This window comes from Pipistrellus kuhlii, unplaced genomic scaffold, assembly GCF_014108245.1.
Source record: "Pipistrellus kuhlii isolate mPipKuh1 unplaced genomic scaffold, mPipKuh1.p scaffold_m20_p_16, whole genome shotgun sequence".
NCBI classification, from domain to species: Eukaryota; Metazoa; Chordata; class Mammalia; order Chiroptera; family Vespertilionidae; genus Pipistrellus; species Pipistrellus kuhlii.
In genome coordinates this window covers 476349-502135 of record NW_023425471.1, presented here as the reverse complement: position 1 = coordinate 502135, position 25787 = coordinate 476349, and the positions used below count along the sequence as shown (strand labels likewise).

Genomic DNA, 25787 nt, shown 5'->3' with positions numbered 1-25787 from the left:
CAGGACCCAGGCAGCGGGAATGCAGAATGAAAAATGAGAAAGCAGAACAGAAGCCAACTGTATCCAACTCAATCTTATTCTGTGCAACTTCTGCTTTGGTTCCGTGTGTGTGTGTGTGTGTGTGTGTGTGTGTGTGTGTGTGTGTGTGTTGTATGTGTGTACAGGGTAAATACATTTCTTCCTGAGGGTTTTGGTTTTAAAAACACCAGAATGCTAAAATACTCCAGAAAAGCATCAAACATCAGGTTTAACATGTAAGAATCTCCGCCTGCCCATTCATGGGGATACTTAATATTATTTCATATGGATTCTCCAGTCTTCATTTAATGCGATTATGGCTATAGGTATACAAAAAAAGCATAGCAGTCATTTTCATTATGAATATTACACCATACTCAACCAACGAGAAAATGGTTAGAAATAAGAAATGCACAATTGTACATTCCTTGTCAATGACAGCCAAACAAAGGTTCCTAATAAACTCATTGGACTTATAAGCACCAAGAAAATTAATTTCAAATTACTTAATTGTTTATAATCATCTTTTGAAACTCACTTTCACTCACATGATTAATACACTCTTGTTAGAAATCATTTGTTCATTCCAGAGCAGCATGGAAGGAAGAGACCCTATCAGGGCTCGTGAACTGCAGGCCTGCAGCCTATGGAGCACGGAGAGCACACTGCTCATGCGTGGAAATTCCCCACTGTGAGCTGTTACCCAACAGGGCACCCCCTACCTTCAGCTGGTGAATGAGTCCATGTACCCTTCCCTTTCTGGAGAGCCACTGAGCAAATCTCTGCTCTATAGAGCAGGCTCTTTTGGCTGGGGGTGGGGGGGGATGGGTCAACAAAATTTAATACAACCATATAGTCAGATAATAATGATTAACAGCATTTAACTAGATACCACTTTTTTCTTTTTTAAAATGTTTTTATTGATTTCAGAGAGAGAGAGAGAGAGAGAGAGAGAGAGAGAGAGAGAGAGAGAGAGAGAGAAATATCAGTGAAGAGTGAGAATCATGGATCAGCTGCCTCCTGCATGCCACCTACTGAGGATTGAGCCCACAACCCAGGCATGTGCCCTGACTGGGAATCGAACCATGACCTCCTGGTTCATAGGTCAACACTCAACCACTGAGCTACTCCAGCCAGACTATATGTGTTACTTTTTAAAAATATATTATTTTTATTGATTTCAGAGAGGAAGGGAGAGGGGGAGACAGAGAGAGAAACATCAGTGATGAGGGAGAATCATGGATCAGCTGCCTCCTCACATCCCTTACTGTGGATCGAGCCCTCAACCCAGGAATGTACCTTTGACTGGAATCGAACCTGGGACTCTTCAGTCGGCAGGCAGACGCTCTATCCACTGAGCCACAACACTTAGTGATGGAGTGGAGTTTTGCCGTCCTCTCCCCAGGACTGAGACATACCCTTGTACCTGGCCCAGGGACCACCTCCTGTTCCATCTCTTCTATCATCTGAATCCAGCATTCCTAGTGTGGTTCCCATGCTTCCATCCAAGCACCCCACTCAAGCAGAGCAACAAGTGACAGAGGTGAGGCGGTGCATCAGCCTTTTGCTGTGAACCCGTTACTGCACAGCGAGTGCGCGTTATTACATCTTTATGGCGAAGACGGCAAGCACAGAAGAATATAAACATTTACAACATAATTCCTAGTCAAGTTGTTTAAAATCTATTTGTGAAGAGCAACAATGGTTCACAGTGGGTACATTTAGAGGAAAAGAGAATCCTTGCTAAGTGCAAAATGTCCATTTATGCACAATTTTGGAAATCCAAAAACATAAACATATTTATATATTTAAATCTGAATCCACAGACTCATTTGTAATCTCTTTCCATCAAGGATCACTGGATGATATTTGGTGACATTGGACAGGGGTTAGCAAACCTCCTGGGGGGGCAGATATTTTACCTTTGTGGGCTACCTGGTCTCCCATTTGTACAGAGAAAGGAGTCACAAACAATGCATAATGGGTGGGCTGTGCCAATAAAACTTTATCTGTATAGACTTATGTTTGAATTTCCTATTACTTTCATGTGTCATGAAATATTATTCTTTTGATTTGGGGGACTGATATACAAATGGAAAGATCACTCTTAGCTTTCTAGAAACATAGCTAACAGGCTGATATTGGCCCACAGGCCACAGTGTGCCTACTCCTGACCCCTGACCTATGACACAGGGAAAACTTTCATATGACTTCAAGGTCAGCAGTGAAACTCTGAATTATGCTCTGTATTGTTTGATGCATGTATCTTCTTGTGCTCAGATGTTTTTAAAAATATTAACATAGCCCTAATTGGTTTGACTCAGTTGATAGAGCGTTGGCCTGCTGACTAAAGGTTCCCAGGTTTGATTCCTGTCAAGGGCACATGCCCAGGTTTTGGGCTCAATCCCCTGTAGGGGGCATGCCAGAGGCAGCAGATTAATGATTCACATCATTGATGGATCTCTCTCTCTCCCCCTCTCCCTTCCTCTTAGAAATCAACAAAAATATATATTTTAAAAGATATTAGTACATATAGTACAGCTGGAGTAGTTCAGTGGTTGAGCACTGACCTATGAACCAGGAAGTCGAGATATGATTCCCGGTTGGGGTATATGCCCAGGTTGGGGGCTCGATCCCAGTGTTAGGCACATGGAGGCGGGGGGGGCAGCTAATAGATGATTCTTTCTCATCATTGATGTTTCTATCTCTCTCTCCCTCTCTCTTCCTCTCTGAAATTAATAAAAAATGTATTTAAGCATGTTAACATATTCCTATAAGAGCTAGACTACATGATTAACCACATCACTGTAGTCTGAATAAATGGAAGTCTGTGGAGTCACACAGGACCACATCAGCACTGGAGTGAGGAGGATTAACCAACTAATGGGGAAGGATTAGGCACATTTTAACCTCCTGCACACGTTTCAGCAACTTAGTTAAGTAGCACTCTATTCTTCAGCCTGTCAACGTGAGCTCAACCGGAAGGCCAAATTATGGACTGCTGGCATCAGAATCCAATTCCAGTCCAAGGAAGCATCCATCAGTGTATCTCCAGCATGTGGTTCTCAAAAGAAAACCAAGTTGCTCCCTTTAATGAATGGAAACTTCTCAGAGGATAAGACTTTTAGGGTTGCTACCAAAAATGAATAAAATGTAAGCTTAAAAAACTTCTATGCATTTGTTTGGCAGTAGGGGTGGGGAACAAAAGAAAACTATTTTTCTCTGTTTATATTCCTATTAGAGAAAGCCTGATTCAGATAGAAAAACTTAGGGGTGTCTGGCCGCAGTGGCTCAGTGGTTGAGCATTGACTAATGAACCAGGAGGTCACGGTTCCATGCTTCTATATCAGTGGTCAGCAAATTGTGGCTCGCAAGCCACATGCGGCTCTTTGGCCCCTTGAGTGTGGCTCTTCGACAAAATACCGCGTCCTGGGTGAGTATTTTGAAGAAGTGGCATTAGAAGTTTAAGTTTAAAAAATGTGGCTCTCAAAGGAAATTTCAATCATTGTACTGTTGATATTTGGCTCTGTTGACTAATGAGTTTGCAGACCACTATTCTATATCATTGCAAGGAGTGAGCCTTTGTTCTTTATTTTTTACAGCTGTGTAGTGTTTCATGTTATTTTTATCTCATTTCACATTGAAGTGCTCCTTAAAATTTACTAATACTATGCAAAAATGATGAAAGTTTAGAAATATAACTCAATTTAGCGGGAATATGACATAATTTTCCCATTACAGGGACGTAGATCACCATGGTTTGAGGTGCTAAAAATCCACCTGATGTTCCCATGCCACCCCTCAAGATTTGCCATCACCAGCTGCTTGGAGTCTGGCCTTGTGATTGACTTCCATGACAAATGCTGCTTGTCAACTTCAATGTCTATGAGGAACTAGAATGCCCAGTTTTAGCATAAAATTTGAATATCATTTTCATGGCATCTCAAACCACCTTCTGAGTAATGAGTTTTGAAATATTCAGTATGCTATTATTGTCATTAAAAAATACGCCCATGAAACCAAAAGACTTCCTTGTAAATATAGTCATCACATTATCATTCAATGCAAAACAATGGAAATGACCTAAATGTTAATTACATAGGAAGTCATTCAGAAAACTGTGTTAAATGCAGCTGTTTATTTTATATGTATAAAGAATTTTTAATGGTACAGGAACATAGTGGTTTGTAAAAATTTAAGCATACAATTATGTGTCTATGATATTAATTATGCAAAACAGAAAGATTACAGAAAATGGAGAGAGAGCAGAGATTATATCTGGCTGGTAGAATTTCTAAAATCTATATGTGTAAAAGCCTAAGCGAACTTTATGACAGAACGACCAGAACAACTGGTCGACCAGTTGCTATGACGTGCACTGACCACCAAGAGGCAGATGCTCAAGGCACAGCTTCCTCCTGGTGGTCAGTGTGCTCCCATAGCCAACCTCCTGTGACCAGCCAACCTTCTCTGGTCCCTCCACCCAGCCAGTAGGCTCTCATCAGCCTGGCCCCGATCAGCCCAGCTTCAATCTGCCCTGATGGCTGGCCAGGCCTAGGGACCCCACCTGTGCACGAATTTATGCACTGGGCCTCTAGTTTCTATATCCTTCATACATTGTATATTCTCAAAACAGTGCAATAAATTTATCTTACTTTTATAGTCAGAACAAACATGTTAATAACCAGTTGCTATTGTTATTTGGACCCTGAATTAATGTGGGTATCCATCACTCTTCTGAAATTCAAATCTATTTATTAATACATATTCCTAGGCTTCAAAAATCAAAATAAAATAAAATATAAAGTGAGGATGGGGGCCCATCCATATGCTCTATCTACCCGGTCCCTCTCAACACATAACCACTTGTACTCCCACTGTATAGCCTTAAACACTGCTGCTTGATTCGTGAGCCTTCCAGTCATCGTCATGTAAACACAAGACTATATATATAACCTCCTTTTCTTTTTACACAGTTTTGTCTCTTGCTATTTCACTTTAAAAATATATTCTACATCATCTCATAGAGCATTTCCTTCTTCTTTCCCCCCCACAACGTTACTGTATTTCACATTCATTTTTAAAGCAAAATTTTCATGGACCAATTTCTTAGAATTTGCTCATCTAGTGTGCTATTTTAGAAGAGCAATATAAAAACAAACTCTAGGGCAAGTACGTGCATGTTAGCAAGACAATATCTTTCATTTAGTATAGTGAGTTTTCTACTTTCTAGGGTGTTTTGTTTTTGTTAATCCTCATCTGAGGACATTTTCCCGTTGATTTTTACATAAAGTGGAAGGGAAGGGGAGAGACAGAGAAACATTGATGTGAGAGAGACACATCAATTAGTTGCCTCCTGAGCATGCCACAACCAGGGCCAGAGATCGAACCTGCAACCTTGGTGCTTGCCCTTTAGTTCTTCATTTCCTTTGCCCAGTATACTGCATGTGAGGTACCCTAACCATGGGTTCTTTAATAACACATTGAAGTACACACATAGTTAAGTATGTTAGAAAGTTATCTGTAATCCTCTCCTGGCAGTAGCAAACAATGTGCATAATCGGAGCGAACTGGGATTTTCAGGACTAGAAGGACAGGAATGGAAACAAATGTGAGTCTGGGAGGATCTGGGTTGATGCAGTGCTGGGTCCTAGGGGCCAGGGGTAGGCAGTCCTTCGCTTCCAGTGTCCAATGGGCACAACGAACAAGCACTGGCCAGAGATCCTCTAGCTCAGGAGCAGTTCAAGCTGTTCAATGGAGTACAGAAGCAAGCTGATTGTGATTATCAATATCTGCCACGTGCATTGCTGTGTGATGTCACTCCAATTCATTCACAATTCATCAATATTCAACATCTACTCTGAAATAAGGAGGTTGCCCTCAGAGAGCTCATAAATGAGACACAGTCCCAAACTGGACTCAACCTTAATGCAACATGTAGCAGTCCACAATGGCCCTAATAATGCTGAGTAACAAACAGCCCCCCAGCTCAGTGACGCTCAACAACAAGCATATGTTTGCATGCTGCAGGTTCACAGGTTGATGCTGTGCTGTGAGAATCCAGCTTTGGTACCAGCAGGCTAACACAGGCAACTCTTCATATGTAACAATGTTAGAAACAAACAAAAAATGCACACCACCTGGCTCATACCCACATTCTGAACTCTCTGACTCATAGCCACATTCTGTTGGCCAAAACAGGAGGAACTGTAATGTCACACTGAAAAGGTATGGATACAGGGAAGGTTTATGAATTGGGGAAAAAACACCCTCTACCACATGGTGAATAAATATGATGAAAAATGTAGGGCACGCGCCACCCAGCAGACTGGGTACACAGCTGTACTGAATTTCCCAGCCTCCCTTGCAGCTAGTTGTGGCCCCGGTGCTGGTTAATGGGGCATGGGTAGAAAGATGCACTTCGGTTCCAGTGATGGGCCTTCTGAGCCTCCACCCTATCACCCCCAATCCTTTGCCCTCATCTGTCAGCTGAATCTCACAGTGAAGGAACGAATGCCCTCATCTTCCAGGATCACAACAAAGCTCCCTCCCTCCCTGGGCAGGGCTCCAAGAGAGCAAGAAATAAGCCACCAGCCCTAACCAGTTTGGCTCAGTGGATAGAGCATTGGCCTGTGGACTGTAGGGTTTGAGGTTCAATTCTGGTCAAGGGCATGTACCTTGGTTGCAGGCACATCCCCAGTAGGGGGTGTGCAGGAGGCAGCTGGTTGATGTTTCTCTCTCATCGATGTTTCTGGCTCTCTATCCCTTTTTCTTCCTCTTTGTAAAAATTCAATAAAATATATTTTAAAAAAAGGAAATAAGCCACCAGGAATCTAGGGGATAATGTACTAAAGCTTAACTAACAGGAGCTGTTAGTTGAGCCACTTAAGCCAGGATTGGGGAGTTAGAGAAGGCTCCATGGACCAAGCTTAGTTTACCTATTGAGACATGAAAGACAAACAGGATTTTCCCAGATAAAAGGGGGTCAAGATAAAGATTGTTCTAGACAAAATGAAGACTATGGGTAAAAGGCTCAGAGGTTGTGACACTACTACATTATTGAACTCTGCGAAAACAGCCAGACAATACGTAAACAAATAAGCATGGCTGTGTTTTGATAAAACTTTATTTAAAAAACCAGTAGTAGAGCCTGCCCGGTGTGGCTCAGTGGTTGAGAATCCTTCCATGAACCGGGCAGGAGGTCAAGATTCAATTCCCAGTCAGGGCACTTGTGTGGGTTGCAGGCTTCATCCCCAGTAGGGGGCATGCAGGAGGCAGCCAATCAATAATCCTCTCTCATCATTGATGTTTCTATCTCTCTCTCCCTTCCTCTCTGAAATCAATAAAAATATATTTAAAAAACAAACAAACAACTGCAATGGTGGGATGACTGACCCCCATAAAGAACAGTCTCAAATAAGCCAGGTGGTTTCAGGCTCTCATCTTCAACCAGTTAAATACTCTTACCTCTTAAATACTGTATATAGCCCTAGCTGGTTTGGCTCAGTGGATAGAGTGTTGGCTTGCAGACTCAAGGTTCCCGAGTTCGATTCCTGTCAAGGGCATGTACCTTGGTTGGGGGAACATCCCCAGTAGGAGGTGTGCAGGAGGCAGCTGATAGATGTTTCTCTCTCATCCATGTTTCTAACTCTCTATCCCTCTCCCTTCCTCCCTGTAAAAATTTAATAAAATATATTTTAAAAATACTGTATATAAATACACTCCTGCCTACATTCACTGGGCGAAGTTCACATAGATTTTAAGTATACTGGCCTCCTGTTTGCTGTAAAGCTCATCTCTGCCAGTTAATTACCATGTGCTGATTCTCAAATTAAGCAAATTTCACAGAATTTATGAGATATCTGAAAAACAACCCAGATGAACATGAAAGCCCAATAGTAAATTATAATTGCAGGGCAATTGCTTTTCCTTTTCAGACTCGAGAAACATTTCTTTCAGAAAAATGATAGTCTTTTCCTATCATTCATAAAGGACTTCCTCAAATGGAAGCTTGCTGACATTTTAAAAACCCATTAGAGCGTAATCATAATTTTGCTTGAGCTAATAGCAGTAAAACACAGATTTCTTAGAAGTCCAAGTTGATTACTTTTAACCAACCATTGTAGGGGGAAAAGAAAGTCATGCTTCGAATGTCTAAACAGAATAAAAATCTATTATCTGAGACCCAGTCCAAAATCAGGCCATTGACTTTGAAGTGGCATAGCCCTTTCCATTCCTGAGTTACGGATCATGGACATTGTTCAGCGAAACAAATAATGACCATTTATCCGCAAGAAGAATCGGAATGGCTTGTTTATGGCTCGGCCCACTATCTAGTACAGAGTATCTGTCGCGTGCCAAGCGCTGCAAACCATTCTTGAAAATATATTTCTCTGAGAGGGGAGGCAGAAAACCCTTCTCATCTCGTTGCCAGGAAAAAAATGGGCATGCTAACTTTGTTATCTAAAACGAAGGCTTAGATTTCTTTGAGATAATTTTCACAGCTGAAGTACAGAATGACCTAAATGGCTCAGAAGGGAGGCAGCATTCCTGCCCTGTGTTTTCGCTGGAGCAACCAAAGAGAGTGGATAGTTTTCCCTGGCATGGATCTCACACCATGCAAAAGTTGGGTTTAACTCAACGCCAGATGGATGCAGCCCACCTAAAGCCCTGTGCCTACAACCAGACACACTTAGCTGGTTTTCTTTCCATTGGGAAAAAGATGAACGAAGGTCATCAGCCACGAGGACCAGAAGGCTCAAGTGTACTGTAAGGAAATAGCCAGTGCTCTCCCGTGGGCTGATCAGCTCCCCGGCACGCGTCAGTTGAGGCTGTGCAAGCACTGTGGCCGATTCTTTTTCCATCCGTGCTGGCAACTGGCAGGCTAAAGGCCTAGGGAAGGCAAGTATCACTCTGCAGGTCACTCTCTAGCCGTAAGAAAGCACCCTGCTTTAGTGACCAAAAAAACCAGCATGCAAAATTGTCCTCAGAGCAACAAATACAGCAGGACAATATATTCACTCCCAGTGGCCAGTGTCCCAAAGTTCACTAAAGGATGTAAGGTCAGAGGTTGAAGTAAATTAAGGTCTATGTGAATTGTGAATGTACACTGATGAATTCATGTATTTAATATGCTAAATTTGCCTAGCCGTCATGGCTCAGTGGCTGAGCATCAACCTATGAACCAGGAGGTCACGGTTCCATTCCCAGTCAGGGCTGCGGGCTCGGCGTGCAGGAGGCAGTTGATCAATGATTCTCCCTCATCATTGATGTTTCTATTCCTCTCTTCCTCTCTGAAATCAATAAAAAATATATATTCTTTAAATGCTAAGTGTGACATATGTTGAAAAGGTTTCTCTCCGTAACCACACTCTAGCTAAACTCCTCTGAGCCCTTTCTTGTATCAACCTTACAGGTTTCAACCATGGCCTAGAAAGACCCAATCAAACACCTAGTTTCTTTAAACACACACACACACACACACACACACACACACACACACAAACATATTTTTTAATTGCCTGGCCATTGTGGCTCCATGGTTGAGCATCAACCATGAACCAGCAGGTCATGGTTTGATTCAGCTTGATCCCCAGTAGGGGGCCCTTGACTGGAATCGAATCTGGGACCCTTTGATCCACAGACCGATGCTATATCCATTGAGCCAAACTAGCTAGGGCAAAATCAATGATTTTTAAGTCTATTCTTTAAAGATAATTTTCTATTTCACCAGTAATGTATATTCCCTCACAGCTAAACTTCCATGGCAAACTCCAAATGAAATAGTAATCAAGGTGAGAGAGAGAGAGAGAGAGAGAGAGAGAGAGAGAGAGAGAGAGAGAGAGAATATGAATAGTTGGAAGATCCATAAATAGAAAGTTAGAATTTCCAGGTTATGCTTTTAAAGTATAAGTAAGTTTCACTGCAGCTGAAATCTATATCAATTCTGAGAGCAAAAAGTTGAAATTCACTTGAGAGAGACAGAAAGAGAGACACACACAGAAAGAGAAAGAGAGGTACTTGAAAGGTACTTGCCTGTGCTAGCAATCTCTCCCCTGAAACTGCTAGCGACTAGACTCTCACAGCTGCAAACTAGCAAGTCCTGGGCAAGTAGAGTTAAATATTCCTAAAACAGAAATCTAGTCCTGTTATGAAACTGTTCATCACTTCACCTCCTGACAGTCAGGAAAATCAGCAAAACTCAGAAAGGGTTCTGACGGGGAGCAAGCAGCATTGTTCATCAAGTTCAAATGCAGAGTCTCGGCGAGTTTTTCTCCGCCCGCCTCCAGAACGCCCGTTATCAGCCGGGTGAAGGCAATTACTCAGGTAAGAAGGGAGATGGGGAAAGTCTGACCTTGCGTGTTGCTTCTTCAACTTCCCCTTTGCCTGGGAAATAGGAAATTCTGAACAGGGTCGAGGTAAAAAATAGCTTTGTGACCTCTGAATAGATCTTATACACACAAACATCTGAGGAAACTATAAATGCATATATAATCTTATTCCTCCTCCAATGCATGATGCCTGTAACTAAATTGGCACTTTATTATTACAACTGTTAGTGACTGCTATATGCCACAGAATACTCCATAAAACTCCAAGGCCGGGAATCGACTAGTAAAGCAGCTCCCAAATCCACTTATAACTACAAGAAGGGATCTTCCTATTAATAACGGACCCAATCATCTCAAAGCTCTCAGCTTTGTGCTTCAAGAAGAGAAAGGAAATCGTGCTATCGGATCCCCAAGCACACTGCTAAGTTTAATAACATTCCGGGAGTTCTGGGGTTCCCATCCCTTCCCCTCGGCGAAGGGGCATCATCCTATGTCTTTCTCCCAAGCCGGAGACTTCTGTAAACACTTCAGAGCCTGCGTCTGCTTTACAAACCAAATAGCCCACACAGAGAACAGCACCCATCCAAACAGCTGCCTATCTGAATACTATCAGGGGCCGATGAGCCAATCATCTGTGATGCTCTCATCTACAGGGATGGCAAGTGATATATAACTGTTACCAAGGAAACCACGCAGTAAGACGACAAGTAAACTATCCAGCGGTTGAATAGGGAAATTAAAAGAACAAGAAATAAACATCTCTCGGTAGATTCCTGTCACACGGTGCCACCCAGGATGCATGCACTCAAGGGGCACCGCTCAAAGAGATGCCGTAAAGGGTTGCAACTTGCCAGCCGGGCCAGTGCTTGGCAGCATTTTTTCAAACGAGGATCATCAGACGGGACTGGGTCCAATCTGAACTCCAAATTTTCCCATGAGTAAAAGGGCACAGATTCTGGGCATGTGTGGTCAAATGCAGAACCTTTTAAAAGTTAAACTATAATGGCTTATTATTACTGCCAGCGTGAATTGATATTTCCTTGAAATTCTCTGTCATTACCACCCTGTTTCCTCACAGACAGGCATTTAGCAAATACCAGGCACGCTTTCTGCAGCGAATGCTGTCCGAATGAACATTTAGAAACTCAAGTTCCCAGGACTCGAAGGCAAGGTGAGGGCCTGGGAGAGCTGTGTTTGTTCATCTCTGAGCCCCGAGAATTTTAAGCACTCAAGTAGCTACGTGGATCAGAGCTAAATCCTTTAGGAAGATTACCCATTCGGAAATCTGCAAAATCCGGCCACATAAGCACTTTTCGACTTCACCTTTGAGAAAAGAACTTCATTTCTGTTGCAGTGTCTAAATCTCACACGGGAGGCTATTCCATCAAGGCTGGAGCTGCGAACATGCGAGTCTGCATGCTGATGGCCCTCTAGCTGATCTTGGAGCAACAAAAGGAACATGCTTATGGCGGGAAGGGTCCTTCATGGGCACAGGAGTGGGCATGAGCAGTGTCTCGCTTTAGAGTAAAATAAACACCCCATCCACATCCCCGTAAGGACAGAAAGTGACATTCACACCCATTTACTAAACCCTAGCCTCTCTTTAAAGCAACATACAGCCTGGCTAGGGTTTTGCAAAAATTCAGTCAGTCAAACAAGTTTTCCGCTGACACCCAGCAGCTCCCTCCCAGGCTCCAGAGTTTAAGGACTACATCCAGGCTCCGGATGGTTTGTTAGTCTTAGCATGTTTATCAGTGGAGGCCACGGAAATCAAACTTGATCACTTTAAAACATACTATTGGTTGAACTTCTCTAGATGGCACTGGGCCACCGCTACACTGTTGCTCACAGCCGTTTCCCATCCCCGGCCCGAGATCTGACGGCTGCGCAGCAGTGAGCAATGGGCAGCAGCATGCACAGAGTCCACGGAGGTGTGAAGCCACGTCCCTCGGGGACAGTGGCCCGAAACCAGTCTGCCTGCTCCAGTCACCCTCGCCTGGACACACGTGTGGTCTGATCTGCTGGGCAACAACTCCGGATGGGCTGCTCCAGGGCAGGCTGTTTACACACCCACTGTTTACACACCCACTGTTTACACACCCACTGTATACCTCGCATCCCTCCCGGCTGACTTCCACCGGGGCTGCCCCCGGGAAGGCTGCCTGTGGCATGAGGACTGTCTGACCTGTGTGAGCAGACAGGGAGGTGGAGACAGGCGAGAATAAATGAAGACCTGTAGCCGGGGGGCCAGGCCCGTGAGAGGCAGCCCCGGGGCGAAATGTTAGCCCCACGGCCCAAGGGTCCTTAGCTAAGTGAAGTGAACACGCATTTCTCACTTGGCTGGCTGAGGCTCTCATTCTCACCTGATGCCATGGCCACTGAGGACTGGGAGGAACCCTCACATGATTCTCCCCGGCCTGCAAGCAAGGCTCAGCTGGCCCTGGAAAACCCCCGCTGCCTAGCCCCCGAGGCTGTGGCAGTGCCAGGGGCGCAGGCCAGCCTTTGGGGCACCTAGGCACAAAGGGTGGGCAGGGTCTTCTAAGACTTCCCGCCCAGGTCAGGCCCGGTTCCCACCGCCCGAGCCCAGACCCAGCTCCTGGGCTTCCAGGAAGACTGGGGAAGCTCAGGGGGCAGCTCTGCCCACGGCACACGAGGTGGCGACATGTGGACCCATCGCTGGTCCCTCTCCCTACAGAGACCTCTGCCTGGAGTGCGACTTTTCTTTCCCCCCAACAACATGCGAGCACATTTTGCCACCGGTTAAGGCTTCGGACGCCCGGTGCCCACAGAAAGGCCAAAGGTCTTTGTCTCCGTCTCCTTGAATGCGGCATGTAGGTCACTGCTGGGCACAGCGGGGCAGCCCACACGCTGAGTTTTCCGGGTGCGGGGTCTGATCCCGCACTGGGGGAAAGGGCCACTTGTGGTCCCATCGGCTCGCAGGGACCCCAAGCCCTCAGGACTCCGGGCTTTGCCTGGCAGGAGCGGGGACACGCATCTTCTCTGAGCCAGCGGGTCTCCCGTGGGAAAGCGGGCTGCCGCGAACCCCGGGGTGCGCTGGGGCGCGTGTTCCCGTGTGTTCCCCACCCGCGGAGCCACAAGCCCAACAGCCAGCAAGCAAGAAGTTGCACGCAGCACCCCTCCACCTCCCCACCCCCTCCCAGGCCGCCGGTTTGGGTCCGATCTCCAGCCCCGCTGCTCTCCCGGTGTTTGCTTCTCCCCACATCGGCACACGGAGCCCCAAGTTGCCCGCCCCTGCGGCCCCGGGCGCAGAGGAGCCGGCGTGGCGCCTACCTGGAGAGCTTGGCGATCTTCACGAAGCTGAAGACATCCATGCAGGCGGCCGGGAACCCGGAGCGCCGTGGCTCCGACGCCCCGTCTCAGGCCGGCAGCCTCCGCAGCCCCATGGCCGGCGGGACCTTGGCGCCCGGGCCGGAGTGGCGTTGGCGGCAACGGAGGCCCGGGGGCCCGGGAGGCGGTGGCTGCTACCCCCCTCCGGCCACGGGCTGCGTGTGCATCCCGGGCGGGACCGGTGGGCGCCCGCCTCGGGGAAACTCACTGGAGAGTGGGCGGCAGGCGGCGAGGGGCGGGGAGAGCGGCCGGGTCCTGCGTGCGCCCCCAGCGCTCCAGCCCGGCGGTGGGGGAATTGAGCGGGGAGAGGACAGCTCCACGTCTAGCCAGGCCCGGGAGAGGGGGGGAAAGGGGCACTGTGACTGCTCCCAGCCCGGCCCTGCTGCCCCGTGCACCAAGGAGCCAAGGAGCGCAGCCCGAGCCGGCGCCCAGCCTGGCACACAGGCACCCCTCCCGGCACTGCAGCTGCCGCCCGCTCCACCCCCCACCCTGGCCGCGGAGGGGGCGGAGGGGTTGTGTGCCTCCAGATCGGAGGTCAGATCGCACAGTCTCAGGCACCCCACCCGGAAGGCGAAGCCCCCCTCTCCCCTCCCCAAAGCAAAGGAGAGCCAAGGACCGCAGGTTGCCCGAGCCTCCGCTCGCTTCCCAAACAGAACTAGCGATGGGAAGGGGGGGGGGGGGCCTGGCCGCGCCGGGCAGCCGGTCGGGGGGCCGTGGTGGGAGCTGCCCAGTGCAGTGGGCTCCAGCGGGGAGCGCAGAGTTCCCACCGGTCCCCCCGGACCCGCCGGAGCGAGACGTGCCAGCTGGGCAGCCTGGGGACGTGTGTCTGGACCGCAGCGGCGGGGAAGCGTCGGAGAAATGAGAGCAGAAGATGGGGAGGCATCTGGGGGCGGCGGCACACAGCTGCCGCTTAGAGGGGCGCGGAGCTGGGGGTCCCGGGCGCCATTGGCAAGGCTGCGGATGGGCAGGGGCTCCACCGCGGGGAGGAGAAGGGAGGAGATGGGGATCTGGCAGGCAACGCCAGCGGCTCTCTCAGAGCCATCAGCGGGGAAGGGAGAAGGAAAAACAAAACCCTGCTCAGAAAAACAAACCCAACCAGCGATGCTCACCTCAGGCAGAGTAAACTCCAAGTTGCAGCCATGGGGAGCTGGCTGGGCTTTTACATAATTGGCGCTGAGGCTTGCCCCTCTTCAGGAACTCCGTCTGTCTCGGGGCGCAGGCTTCTCCGGCCCCCCTTTCCTGTTCTTGCTGTCGGAGTCTCCAGGCCTCTTGGCCAAGATCCTTTCCAATCTCTCCCCAGGCTCCCTGAAGGTCAGATGGCCGCACAAAGTGTGTGCTCTCCCCTCTCTCCCCCAGCCCCCCCAGCAGCCCTCACCTGATGGCAGGCCCCATGGGGATCCCGCCCCCAAATGTTGGAGGAGCTGGCCAGTGGCTGCTTGCTGTCAGAGGACTGAGGGAAGAGGAAATGGGCTTAAAGTTCTCCGACTCTTTATCTGTCCCTGCATCTTCAGGATTCAGGCCCACCACTGCCACTTTGTTTTCCGAAAGGCATCGCTTTCAGCGATTAAAAAGAAAAACCGGTGGCCATCCGAAAAATGGAAACTCAGGCATTGAGATCGCATTGTTTTCAAAAGAAACAGAATCCATTTTCCTTTAGCTTCTTAAAGGCAGATGAGTTCAATGGCACGGACGAGGTTACTACACAGGATTCCACGAGGCGAGAGGGGCCTTGGCTTTGAACCCCCTGACGTTTGTGGGAATAATTATAGTTTGGGTCTGCGCTGCCTTTCGTTTTTAAGCGCTTTGCATGTGAGTCTCATAGCAACCCTGTCATATAAAGTAAGGCAGCGTGGTTAAAAACGAACATTCTTTTCTTTTTATGCCACAGTCTATTCTCGATGTTCTAGATCCGTGGTCGGCAAACTGCGGCTCGCGAGCCACATGTGGCTCTTTGGCCCCTTGAGTGTGGCTCTTCCACAAAATACCACAGCCTGGGCGAGTCTATTTAGAAGTGGCATTAGAAGAAGTTTAAGTTTAAAAAATGTGGCTCTCCAAAGAAATTTCAATGGTCATAATGTTGCTATTTGGCTCTATTGACTAATGAGTTTGCCGACCACTGGCCTAGATAAAGAAATGCATTTTAAACGTGGGTCATATTGGGGAAACTCTCTCTGCACAAGTTCTCCATTTTCTCGGAAGCTGAACCTGACCTCCTCCTCCAATGGCCAGCAAGTCCCTGGATGTCTGGCCCTTGATCTCCCCGCCATCATCTGTTGCTCCCCATCTCCTCGCCACCCCCACAGCTCCAGCAACACCCAACTCCTTGCTATTCTTCCAACTCTACAGCTATCCTCCCACCTCAGCTCTGACTCTTCGCAAAGGTTGCTCCCTCATCCCGGAATGCCCTTCCCTCACATATTTGCATGGCAAGCTCCTTCACCAAGTTTCTGTGTAAATGTCACTTACACAAAGCCATCTCTGAAAGGCCCAGTTAAAGTTGCAGGGCCCTCACACTCTGGACTTCCAAGCCCTGTTTTGTTTTATTTTGTTTTTCCCCTGCCTTCATAGCACTTATCAGCCAAGAGTGCATTACATCATTTAAAAAAATATACTTTTATTGATTTCAGAGAATAAGGGAGAGAGAGAGAGAGAAATACCAATGATGAGAGAGAATCATTGACCAGCTGCCTCCTGCATGTCCCACACTGGGGATCGAGCCCACAACCCAGGCATGTGTGCTTGACTGGAATCGAACCTGGGACCTTTCAGTCCGCAGGCACACACTCTATCCACTAAGCCAAACCAGCTAATGCTACATAATTTTTTTTTTATGTCTACTGTTTCTTATCTGATCCTTCTGCTGGGATAAAAGGGCCACAAGAGCAGGGAGGTTTTTGTTTTTCTTTTGTTTTTGTTTTTTTACTGGTGGATCCCAACTGTCTAGAACAGTTCCGTAGATGGAGAAGTAACTAATAAACATTTGTTGAATGAATTAATGCTATGCTCATTAGAATCACAGCCAAACCAATGCAGGCAAAGCATCCCCAGTGGGTACTGTTCCCTCTCTGACTTCATTGATGTTTGTCCATCTCCCTACCACTCACTCCTCCATCCATCACAGCATGCTGCATCCTCCTTTGGCTTGCTACTGATGGCAATAAAAGTGCTCTCACAGTTTACATTATTCCCCTTTGACCTTTCTTCCTTGCCCGAAAGGAGCCACCAACACATTCCTTCACTTCTTAGTCAGCATCAGGCAGCACAAGTCCGGCTCCTGAGCAGGAAAAGGGTGAAAGCAATGCCTTTGAAGAAAGTTTTTGAAAAGAGTGCTTCCTTCGAACAACTGGGATGACCTTTTTAAAAAGATAAGCCTATTAGGAAGAATTATCCTATATGCTAAGTAGTTATTTAACAGTGAAAGTGACAGGAAATAGACATAATGTTTGGTTGTAGAGAAAGGAGTCTCCCTTTAAGACATCTGGTCTACCTGGAACAGTTTGCTGCTGGGATTCAATGGGTGCCCATTTGTGGGCTACAGTTATACATGGTACAGAGGCTTACTCTCTACAGCCTAAGAGCCAACAGGGCAAACAACTCGCTTCTCCAGATCTTCTTCATACTCCTGTGATATATTGGTTATCGAGTATGTTTTCTAATTGGTTGGTATGTTTTTCTAAAGTGCCAGGAACAAATTCCAGCATGTAATAATTACAAGAATTCCATCAAAAAGTTGATGGGACTTGGGCAGCTCAACAAGGGTGAGCCACACATATGTAATTTACCCATTGGAACTGGCTAAACAGCACTTCCCCCAAATCTGAATAGGATTATTGTTAGCTGCCAGATAGCTCAGTGCATTTTATTGCCTCCTGTTGGCCAAACTCCTGAACAGCTGTATGCTATTCCCCAAACTGACAATCTCTGTAAACCCTTTGATACCTTACCCTTTGAAGTGTATGTCTCCACCTTGCCTTGGGACAAATTGTGTTTAATAAAAGCATGGGTCCTTGGTCAAGGAGGAGAGTATTCTAGCTCCTTCAGCTGGAAGCTCCTTTGACCTCCAATGCCTTTCAAAACTATCCTTCGTCCACGGACTCCTTCTTAATCATCTACATGCAGCCCTTTCTCCAGAATGCTGAACCTTTTGTAAGGCTGGGAAAAGAACTCCGGCATTTTGACGCCCTAATGAGGGACACAAACACTAAAGCAAAGAGACTCTCGCCCTCCTTTATTTTTTTAAGAAAGAATCTGTTCCCCTGAAACATGCTCACACATTCAGTTTACATCTTCGGGCCCCTTGGCAGACAGGCAAGGATGTGAGAGCTGATTTCTCAGCTCTGCCCCTCTCCCAGCCAGGTGTGTGCAGCAGAGGTTGGGAGAGGTTCTTTGTCCAGCATGAAACAGATCTTCCTAAAACAAACAAACACCAGTGAGAGGCACTGGAGCACATCCATGATTTTCTCAGATTTCATCTTCAGCCTGGATCCTTCCTAAGGCCCCTCGTAGAGATTTATTCATTGGAAACTGGATTACTCCGTCTTAAAAGGCTGTTTAATGAGCTTAACATGAATCCAAGTGACATTTGGTCGTTTCTAAAAGCCAAACACACTTTCAAACACTGTTGAATATATTCATGCATAAGAGACTCAAAGGGTCCTGGTTGGTTTGGCTCAGTGGATAGAGCGTCAGCCTGCAGACTCAAAAGCCCCAGGTTCGATTCCGGTCAAGGGCACATACCTTTGTTGCGGGCACATCACCAGTAGGAGGTGTGCAGGAGGCAGCTGATCTGTGTTTCTCTCTTATTGATGTTTCTAACTCTCTGTCCCTCTCCTTCCCTCTTCGTAAAAAATCAAATCAATGAAAAAAAAAAAAAAAATATATATATATATATATATATATATATTTTTTTTTTTTTTTTTTTTTTTTTTTTTTTTTAAAGAGAGAGACTCAAAAGCATCAGCTCCGGGCAAGTCATTTCCCTTATGAGACTCAGTTTCCCCACCTATAACATGGAAATGATAACATCTGTAGCTAAACCAGAATAAGCCCTGGTGCGTGGAAATTGAGCCACGTGGATATAACACCAGAAAGGTGTCCACATCTATCTTAATTATTGGCAGCGCTATTAGGAAAAGTTGCAACCTCCAAGATCACTACTTTGAAGCTGAGAACATTTACTCTCTTTTTAAAATATACTTTCATTGATTTCAGACAGGCAGACAGGGGTAGAGAGAGAGAGAAACATCAATGATGAGAGAAAACCATGGATCAGCTGCCTCCTGCACACCCCCCACTGAGGATGGAGCCCGCAACCTAAGCATGTGCCCCAACGGGAATCAAACCGCGACCCCCTGGTTCACAAGTCAATGTGCAACCACTGAGCATGCTGGCCAGGCATGATTTCTCTTTATTTTTAAATCCTCACCCAAGGATATGTTTTTATTGATTTGAGAGAGAGAGAAAGAGGGAGGGAGGAGGGAGAGAGAGGCATTGATGTGAGAGAGAAACATCAGCCTGTTGCCTCCCGGCATGCACACTGAGTGAATATCGAACCCGCAACCAGGGCATGTGCCTTGATTGGGAATCAACCTTTGATCTCCTTTTGGTGTAAGGGACAATGCTCCAAACAAGTGAGCCACGCTGGCCAGGGTGAGGTGCTGGGATTTTTGAGAAATGAGGTTAAAACAACAGAAAACTACTATTAAAAGTAATAAAGGAATAATTGTTTCTATTTCCTTTCTTCCTTCTCTTTTCTTCCTTGCTTTTTTTACTTTTTCCCTTCTATGCACGTCATAGTATTTTACCTGGGTGGGGGTGGGACTAGAGGTTAGAAGGCGAAGGCAAGACAAGCTGGTTTTAAAGATACCATTAGTATTACAGAAGGAGCTGAATCATGCTATACATTTGTAAGTTTTCACTTTTCTAAAGGCTTTTATTCCATTAGTCCTTGAAATAGCCCTGTGAATTAGACAAGAACGTTATTATTATTCCATTTTAGCTATGACAAAAGGTGAGACCAGAAATGCGCCAAGTGATGGCAATAATTTTCCAGAGAATGAGGATTATTAGATCATGGGAAGCATTGATTTCTGGAGATATGTCTAGCAGCAGAAGGGAAATTTTGAAAAAAAGATTTGTGGAATAAAAACCTCTCAAGTTCGCTCTAGCTGGTTTGGCTCAGCGGATGGAGTGTTGGCCTATAGACTAAAGGGTCCCGGGTTTGATTCTGGTCAAGGGCACATGCCTGGGTTGTGGGTTCGATCCCTACCTAGTAGGGGGCATGCAGGAGGCAGCCAATCAATGATTCTCTCTCATTATTGATGTTTCTCTCTCTCTCCCTTCCTCTCCAAAATCAATAAAATATATATATTTTAAAAACAAACATCTCTCAAGTTCTATCAATATAACTCAATTTTTTCTCTGTCATATTTGATTATCTTAAAGGAGACTCAAAAATTAAAGATGCTATTAGAAATTAGGGGCATTAGAAAACAACAACTAGGATTTCTCTCTTCCATTGCCAAGTCTGTAAGCAGAAGTAGCCCTTGAGCTATCACTTAACTTTCCTTTTTTTTTTTTAATGTATTTATTTATTTCAGAGGGGAAGGGAGAAGGAGAGATAGAAATATCAATGATGAGAGAGAATTATTGACCAGATGCCTCCTGCATACCCCCCACTGGTGACTGAGCCCGCAACCCAGGCATGTGCCGTTGGCTGGAATTGAACCCGGGACCCCTCAGTCCACAGGCTGACGCTCTATCCACTGAGCCAAACTGGCTAGAGCCACTTAACTTTTCTTAGTGTTGACTTCCGCATTTGTGAGCTTTGTGGGTACCAATGAATTTCAGGGTTCCCATGCCCTCCCCCTTCTCATGCAATGCAGGTGAATCTTCCTAAAGGTGTGATATTTTTGAGACCCTATTTACCTAATCATTTCACAAAATATACATATAACAAGTCATGATGTTCTATACCTAAAACTAATACAATGTTATGTCAATTATATCTTAATTTTTTAAAAAATTTAAAGAAGGTTAGGTTCTATGGGAACAGATTCGAGGTCAGATACTTTTACCAGTCAATTGTGTATCTATAAAATAGAAAGTGTTAGCTCATGCTCCTATAAGCTTAACTGTAGTCAAGGTTAAGAACCACACTCGCTATATGTACTTTCTACTAGGCTATACTGAGTCATCTATTTCCTTTGTATCTTTATTCCTCTTCTTTCTCACCCAAAAGCCTCTCAGTGTAAGAAGGATTATAATTACTGCTTTCTCACTGCATTTCCTCTCGTCTGATGAAGTAAAGAAGAAAAGGGGAAGAGGTCATTTCAAAGATTCTGCTGGTGTATAATTTCCAGAATATGAATTCTTCCTCTGACATACTCTGTAACAATATTTTGAATTCCTGTGCAGCACTGTGTAAAAAGAAAATCATAATGGCTATTTGTCCGAGGCATATTTAAATATTTGAGACCCGTTTTAAACCTCTCAGACCTGGACTCACTCTTATGCTGTCTATTATAACATGATGTTCCTGCATCTGAGCCCCTGATGAGACAAAAATGAATGAAAAAGCTTTGAATAACAGCTCTTCCGCTTGATGGATAAAGTGCTCTAGTCCTGAAGGGTATCATGAGAGTGAACTTGACAGAAGATGTATGTACAAAACCAGCTGCGTTCAGACTGATTATTTCAGGCTTTTGAACTCTCATTCATGTATTAATTGATTATTTGCTCATTTATTCAGTTAGTATTTAGTGAGCATCAACCACATACCATGTACTATATCCGAGGCCCTGGAGAGAGGAAATCGAGATGAATAACCCTTGATTCCTGTCATCAAGGACAGCTGCAGATATTTCCTTCTGCTCAACAGGCAGCTCTCTCCTTCCATGTGGAAATGAGTCCCTTTTTTAAAAAATCTGTATCTGTTGATTTTTAGAGAGAGAGGAAGGGAGGAACATGGATTTGTTGTTCCACTTATTTATGCATTCATTAGTTGACTCTCGTAGGTGCCCTAACTGGGGATGGAACTCACAACCTTGGGTTCGATGCTCTAACCAACTGAGCTATCTTTCCAAGGTCACCTGGGGGCCCACCTCCAATCCATTTCCCCCCTCTGTCTGCTTTCTGTTTCCAAATGAGTTCATTGAACTTGAACTGCGGCTATCATCTTACTACGATGAGACAAGCACAGACAGAAAGTCCAGCTATGGAAGACACACTGAAGCATGCAACAGATTAGCTTATTTCAGAGGGAAGGGGCGGGGCAGGAAGAGATTAACCAGATGATTTACAGTAGGTTCTCTGGTTATGTGGGAGATCAGTTCCCACGATGTGACATTTTCAAGTCAGAACCCACCTACATAAGCACCTACGACCCTCACAGTGTCCTATCATTGGCCTTCTGCTCTACTCATGGGACTTCCCCACATTGGACCTTTCTACACTCTCCTCTGAACTTGAGAGCCTATATACACTGTCTCCCAACTATGTTCTACAGTTTAATGCTACTTTGCAGTGAATAATAGAGGTTTCAAAGACTGGTTTTATGTGCATTTGCTCTCTTTCAAGGATGACACAGCAGTGATGAAGTGACACAGTAAAACCATTTTAAAAGAAAGATTACAATTCCTGACCTTTACTTGTGCTAAATAAATAATAAAAAACACAAAGCACTTATGTACATATGCCGAAATGATGGAACTTTAAATAAATAAATAAATAAATAAATAAATAAATAAATGGGAGATGGCGGCGTAACCATGAAACAACATACGTCAAATGGGAGGTAACCCAAGACTGTCCGTATATGATATGCATAACCCATCTACTGACAATAGGATGGGAGAGGCAAGCCCGAGGAGGGGGCGAGAGTGGGATGGAGGGAGTCAATGGGGTGAAGGGGACAGCGGTAAGCCTTTCAACAATAAAGATAAAGAAAATAAAGATATTGGAGATAGTGGGGGGATGCTGACAGAAGAAGCTTGGCTCAGGAGGATCTTGTTGAGTTGTAAAACCAGCCTCAACTGCTGACCTTCAAATCTCCCATTTCATGAGCTGATCAAATCTCTTCTGTGTTTTTTTTTAAATATATATTTTATTGATTTCTTTACAGAGAGGAAGGAAGAGGGAAAGAGAGTTAGAAACATCGATGAGAGAAAAACATCCATCAGCTGCCTCCTGAACACCTCCCACTGGGGATTGTGCCTGCAACCAAGGTACATGCCCTTGAAGGGAATCAAACCTGGGAACCCTCAGTCCACTGAGCCAAACGGGATAGGGCAAATCTCTTCCGATTTTGCTGAAGCTTGTGATTAAGGAGTATCCTGGTATTTGCAACTGAATGCAGGCCTAGTTAATACAAGGGGTAACACTGGCTAAGGGAGGGCCAGGTAAAAGAATTTCTTAAATAACCACAGTGTGCAAACTATAATAAGGCAACTATGTAAATAACTGGAGTGTGAGATGGATGATCATTACCACAGCCCACGTGAATATAATGCCTTCCAGTTTAGGAGAGGTGTCTGCACACACCACCCCAGCTCCCAGCGCTCCTCGGAGGCAGGGAAGATTGCCTCCCTTTTGTAAATAATGCGTGAGGCTCCAGGAGGTTAAGTGGTTTGTCAGAGATCACAAGCAAGTGAACTGGAAGCAGCAGCCCTCAAACAAATACATTCCATTTCCAGGGCACTGAGCTTTCTATATACCAGGGCTGTGGTCGGCAAACTGCGGCTCGCGAGCCACATGCGGCTCTTTGGCCTCTTGAGCGTAGCTCTTCCACAAAATACCACGGCCTGAGCGAGTCTATTTTGAAGTGGCGTTAGAAGTTTATGTTTAAAAAATGTGGCTCTCCAAAGAAATTTCAATCCTTGTACTGTGGATATTTGGCTCTGTTGACTAATGAGTTTGCCGACCACTGCTACCCAGAGCTATCTCCATCAGCACAAAGGCCATTGGCCTGAGGAAGCCCTGGAGGGAGGGTGTTGAAGAGTCAGGAGGGGTGAGCAATGCTCAGAGGGGGAACATCTCAGGTGGGGAAACAAGAGGAGGCCTTAGAGAACAGGTAAGCCTGAAAAGAGAGAGAGAGAGAGAGAGAGAGAGAGAGAGAGAGAGAGAGAGAGAGAGAGAGAGAGAGAGAGAGAGAGAGAAAGAACAGGTGAGCCTGGCCAGTGTGGTTCAGTGGTTGAGCACTGACCTATGAACCAGGAGGTCAAGGTTCAATTCCCGGTCAGTGCCCGTGTTGCTGACTGGATCCCCAGTGGGGAGCATACAGGAGGCAGCCAATCAATGATTCTCTCTCATCATTGATGATTCTCAATCTCTCCCTGCCTCTTTCTTCCTCTCTGAAATCAATAAAAATATAATAATAAACAAACAAACAAACAAAACACTAGGCCAGAGGGGAATGCTGAGGGGACAGGAGCACTGGGAATGGAAAGAGACTACGGTACTATGGTCCTAGCTGGTGTGGCTCAATGGATAGAGAGTCAGCCTGCAGACTGAAGGGTCTCGGGTTCAATTCCAGTCAAGGGCACATGGCTGGGTTGCAGGCTCAAATCAATAAAATTTAAAAAAAGAAAAGAAAAAAAAGATCGGTGTCTGCCTCACCCATGACAAGCACTGGCCCAGAAGGCTGCCACAGAAATACTGTGGCTCATGGGCCCTGATCCCCTCTCCTGGGCCTCAGGGATAAATTTGGCTACAGACATCAAGGAAGAAAAAAAAAGGGGAAAAAAAAGAAAGAAAAAAAGAAATGCCAATTAAAATTAGACTGAAGAAAGAGAGAGAGAGAGAGAGAGAGAGAGAGAGGAGAGAGAGAGAGAGAGAGAGAGAGAGAGAGAGAGAGGAGAGAACGGAGGAAGGGAGGAAGGGAGGAAGGGAGGAAGGGAGGAAGGGAGGGAGGGAGGGAGGGAGGAAGGAAGGAAGGAAGGAAGGAAGGAAGGAAGGAAGGAAGGAAGGAAGGGACGGACTCTGGATTCTTCAAGGCCATTCAGTGTATGGCGGGACCAAGATTTCTCTACTCCTCACCCTACTGGATCCTTGCTCTCGTCACCCTGAGAAGACTTGGGGTTTGCTTGCTGAAGCTTAGCAATATGAGAACTCCTGTCGTGAAGGGCTGTCAGCGTTAGCCAGGGAAGAGCTTTTCTCATGAAGTTTCACTCTGAAGAGGCTGAGAGATGTCAATCTATCCCTGTGGAGGGCCTCCCCGTCTGGAGGGAGGCACCCATGCCTCCCAGAACAGAGCATGTGTTTGTTGGGAAGGAAGGCGACAAAAAACACCACAGGTAGAGAGAGAGGAAAGGGAAGCCAGGACAGGAACTTCCCCACCCCCCTACCCTGCTTTCTGCCCTCCTCCGCCCCAGTGCCCATCAAAGCTGACTGTCAAGATGGGAAGATGACTCACTCAGAAAAGTCCTGCTGGAAGCCGGCCCCTGGGTTCCTGTGGATTTCAGATTAGCCAACAAGAGAGCGCTTTCTTTCTGGCTGCACCCCGCAGAGCCTTCCCCATATGGTTCCCTTCCGGTGCTGTGAAACCCAAGGGTTATTCTACTCACTCCAGATGCCTGGTAGCTCAGGATCGCCAGGCTCCAAGAGAATCGTCCAGAAAGTTAACACAACCTACTAGGGCTCGCAAGCAAAACCTATGGCCAGATCAGAGGGTTTTAACACAGTGGAGGAGAGCTTTGGAACCTCAGTATAGAAGTTTTAAAATATATCTAGTTTATTGATTTCAGAGAGAAAGGGAGAGGGAGAGGGAGAGGGAGAGGGAGAGGGAGAGGGAGAGGGAGAGGGAGAGGGAGAGGGAGAGGGAGAGGGAGCGGGAGAGGGAGAGGGAGAGGGAGAGAGAGAGAGAGAGATCAATAAGAGAGAACCATTGATTGGTGGTCTCTTGCACGCTCCACACTGAGGATTAAGACCAAAACCAGGCATATGCCCTGACCAGGAATAAAGCCATGACCTCCTGGCTCATAGGTCGACACACAACCACTGGGAAAACCAGCTGAGCTGAAACCTCACACATAGCGGTTTTACCTGGTTTAGTCTGGGGCCCCAAGAATGCAGTCAAGATCATGGACAAATCCT

The 25787-nt window shown here is 46.2% G+C and overlaps 1 protein-coding gene and 1 non-coding gene across 3 annotated transcripts in view; one reads left to right on the top strand and one right to left on the bottom strand.

Annotated features, from left to right (window-relative positions):
* The window catches only part of FRMPD4 (FERM and PDZ domain containing 4), a 422856-nt gene extending 407807 nt beyond the window's left edge, over window positions 1–15049 (bottom strand). For both annotated transcript variants that reach the window (XM_036439810.2, XM_036439813.2), the window contains exon 1: window positions 14807–15049. In XM_036439810.2, the coding sequence (XP_036295703.1) occupies window positions 14807–14838 (32 nt within the window). In that variant the 5' untranslated portion in view covers window positions 14839–15049. The remainder of the gene's footprint in view (window positions 1–14806) is intronic.
* A 9231-nt stretch (window positions 15050–24280) lies between these two features.
* Window positions 24281–24414, top strand: LOC118720324. The gene has a single exon (XR_004988417.1). It is a non-coding gene; the product is annotated as a small nucleolar RNA SNORA5 (small nucleolar RNA).
* The last annotated feature ends 1373 nt before the right edge of the window (window positions 24415–25787 follow it).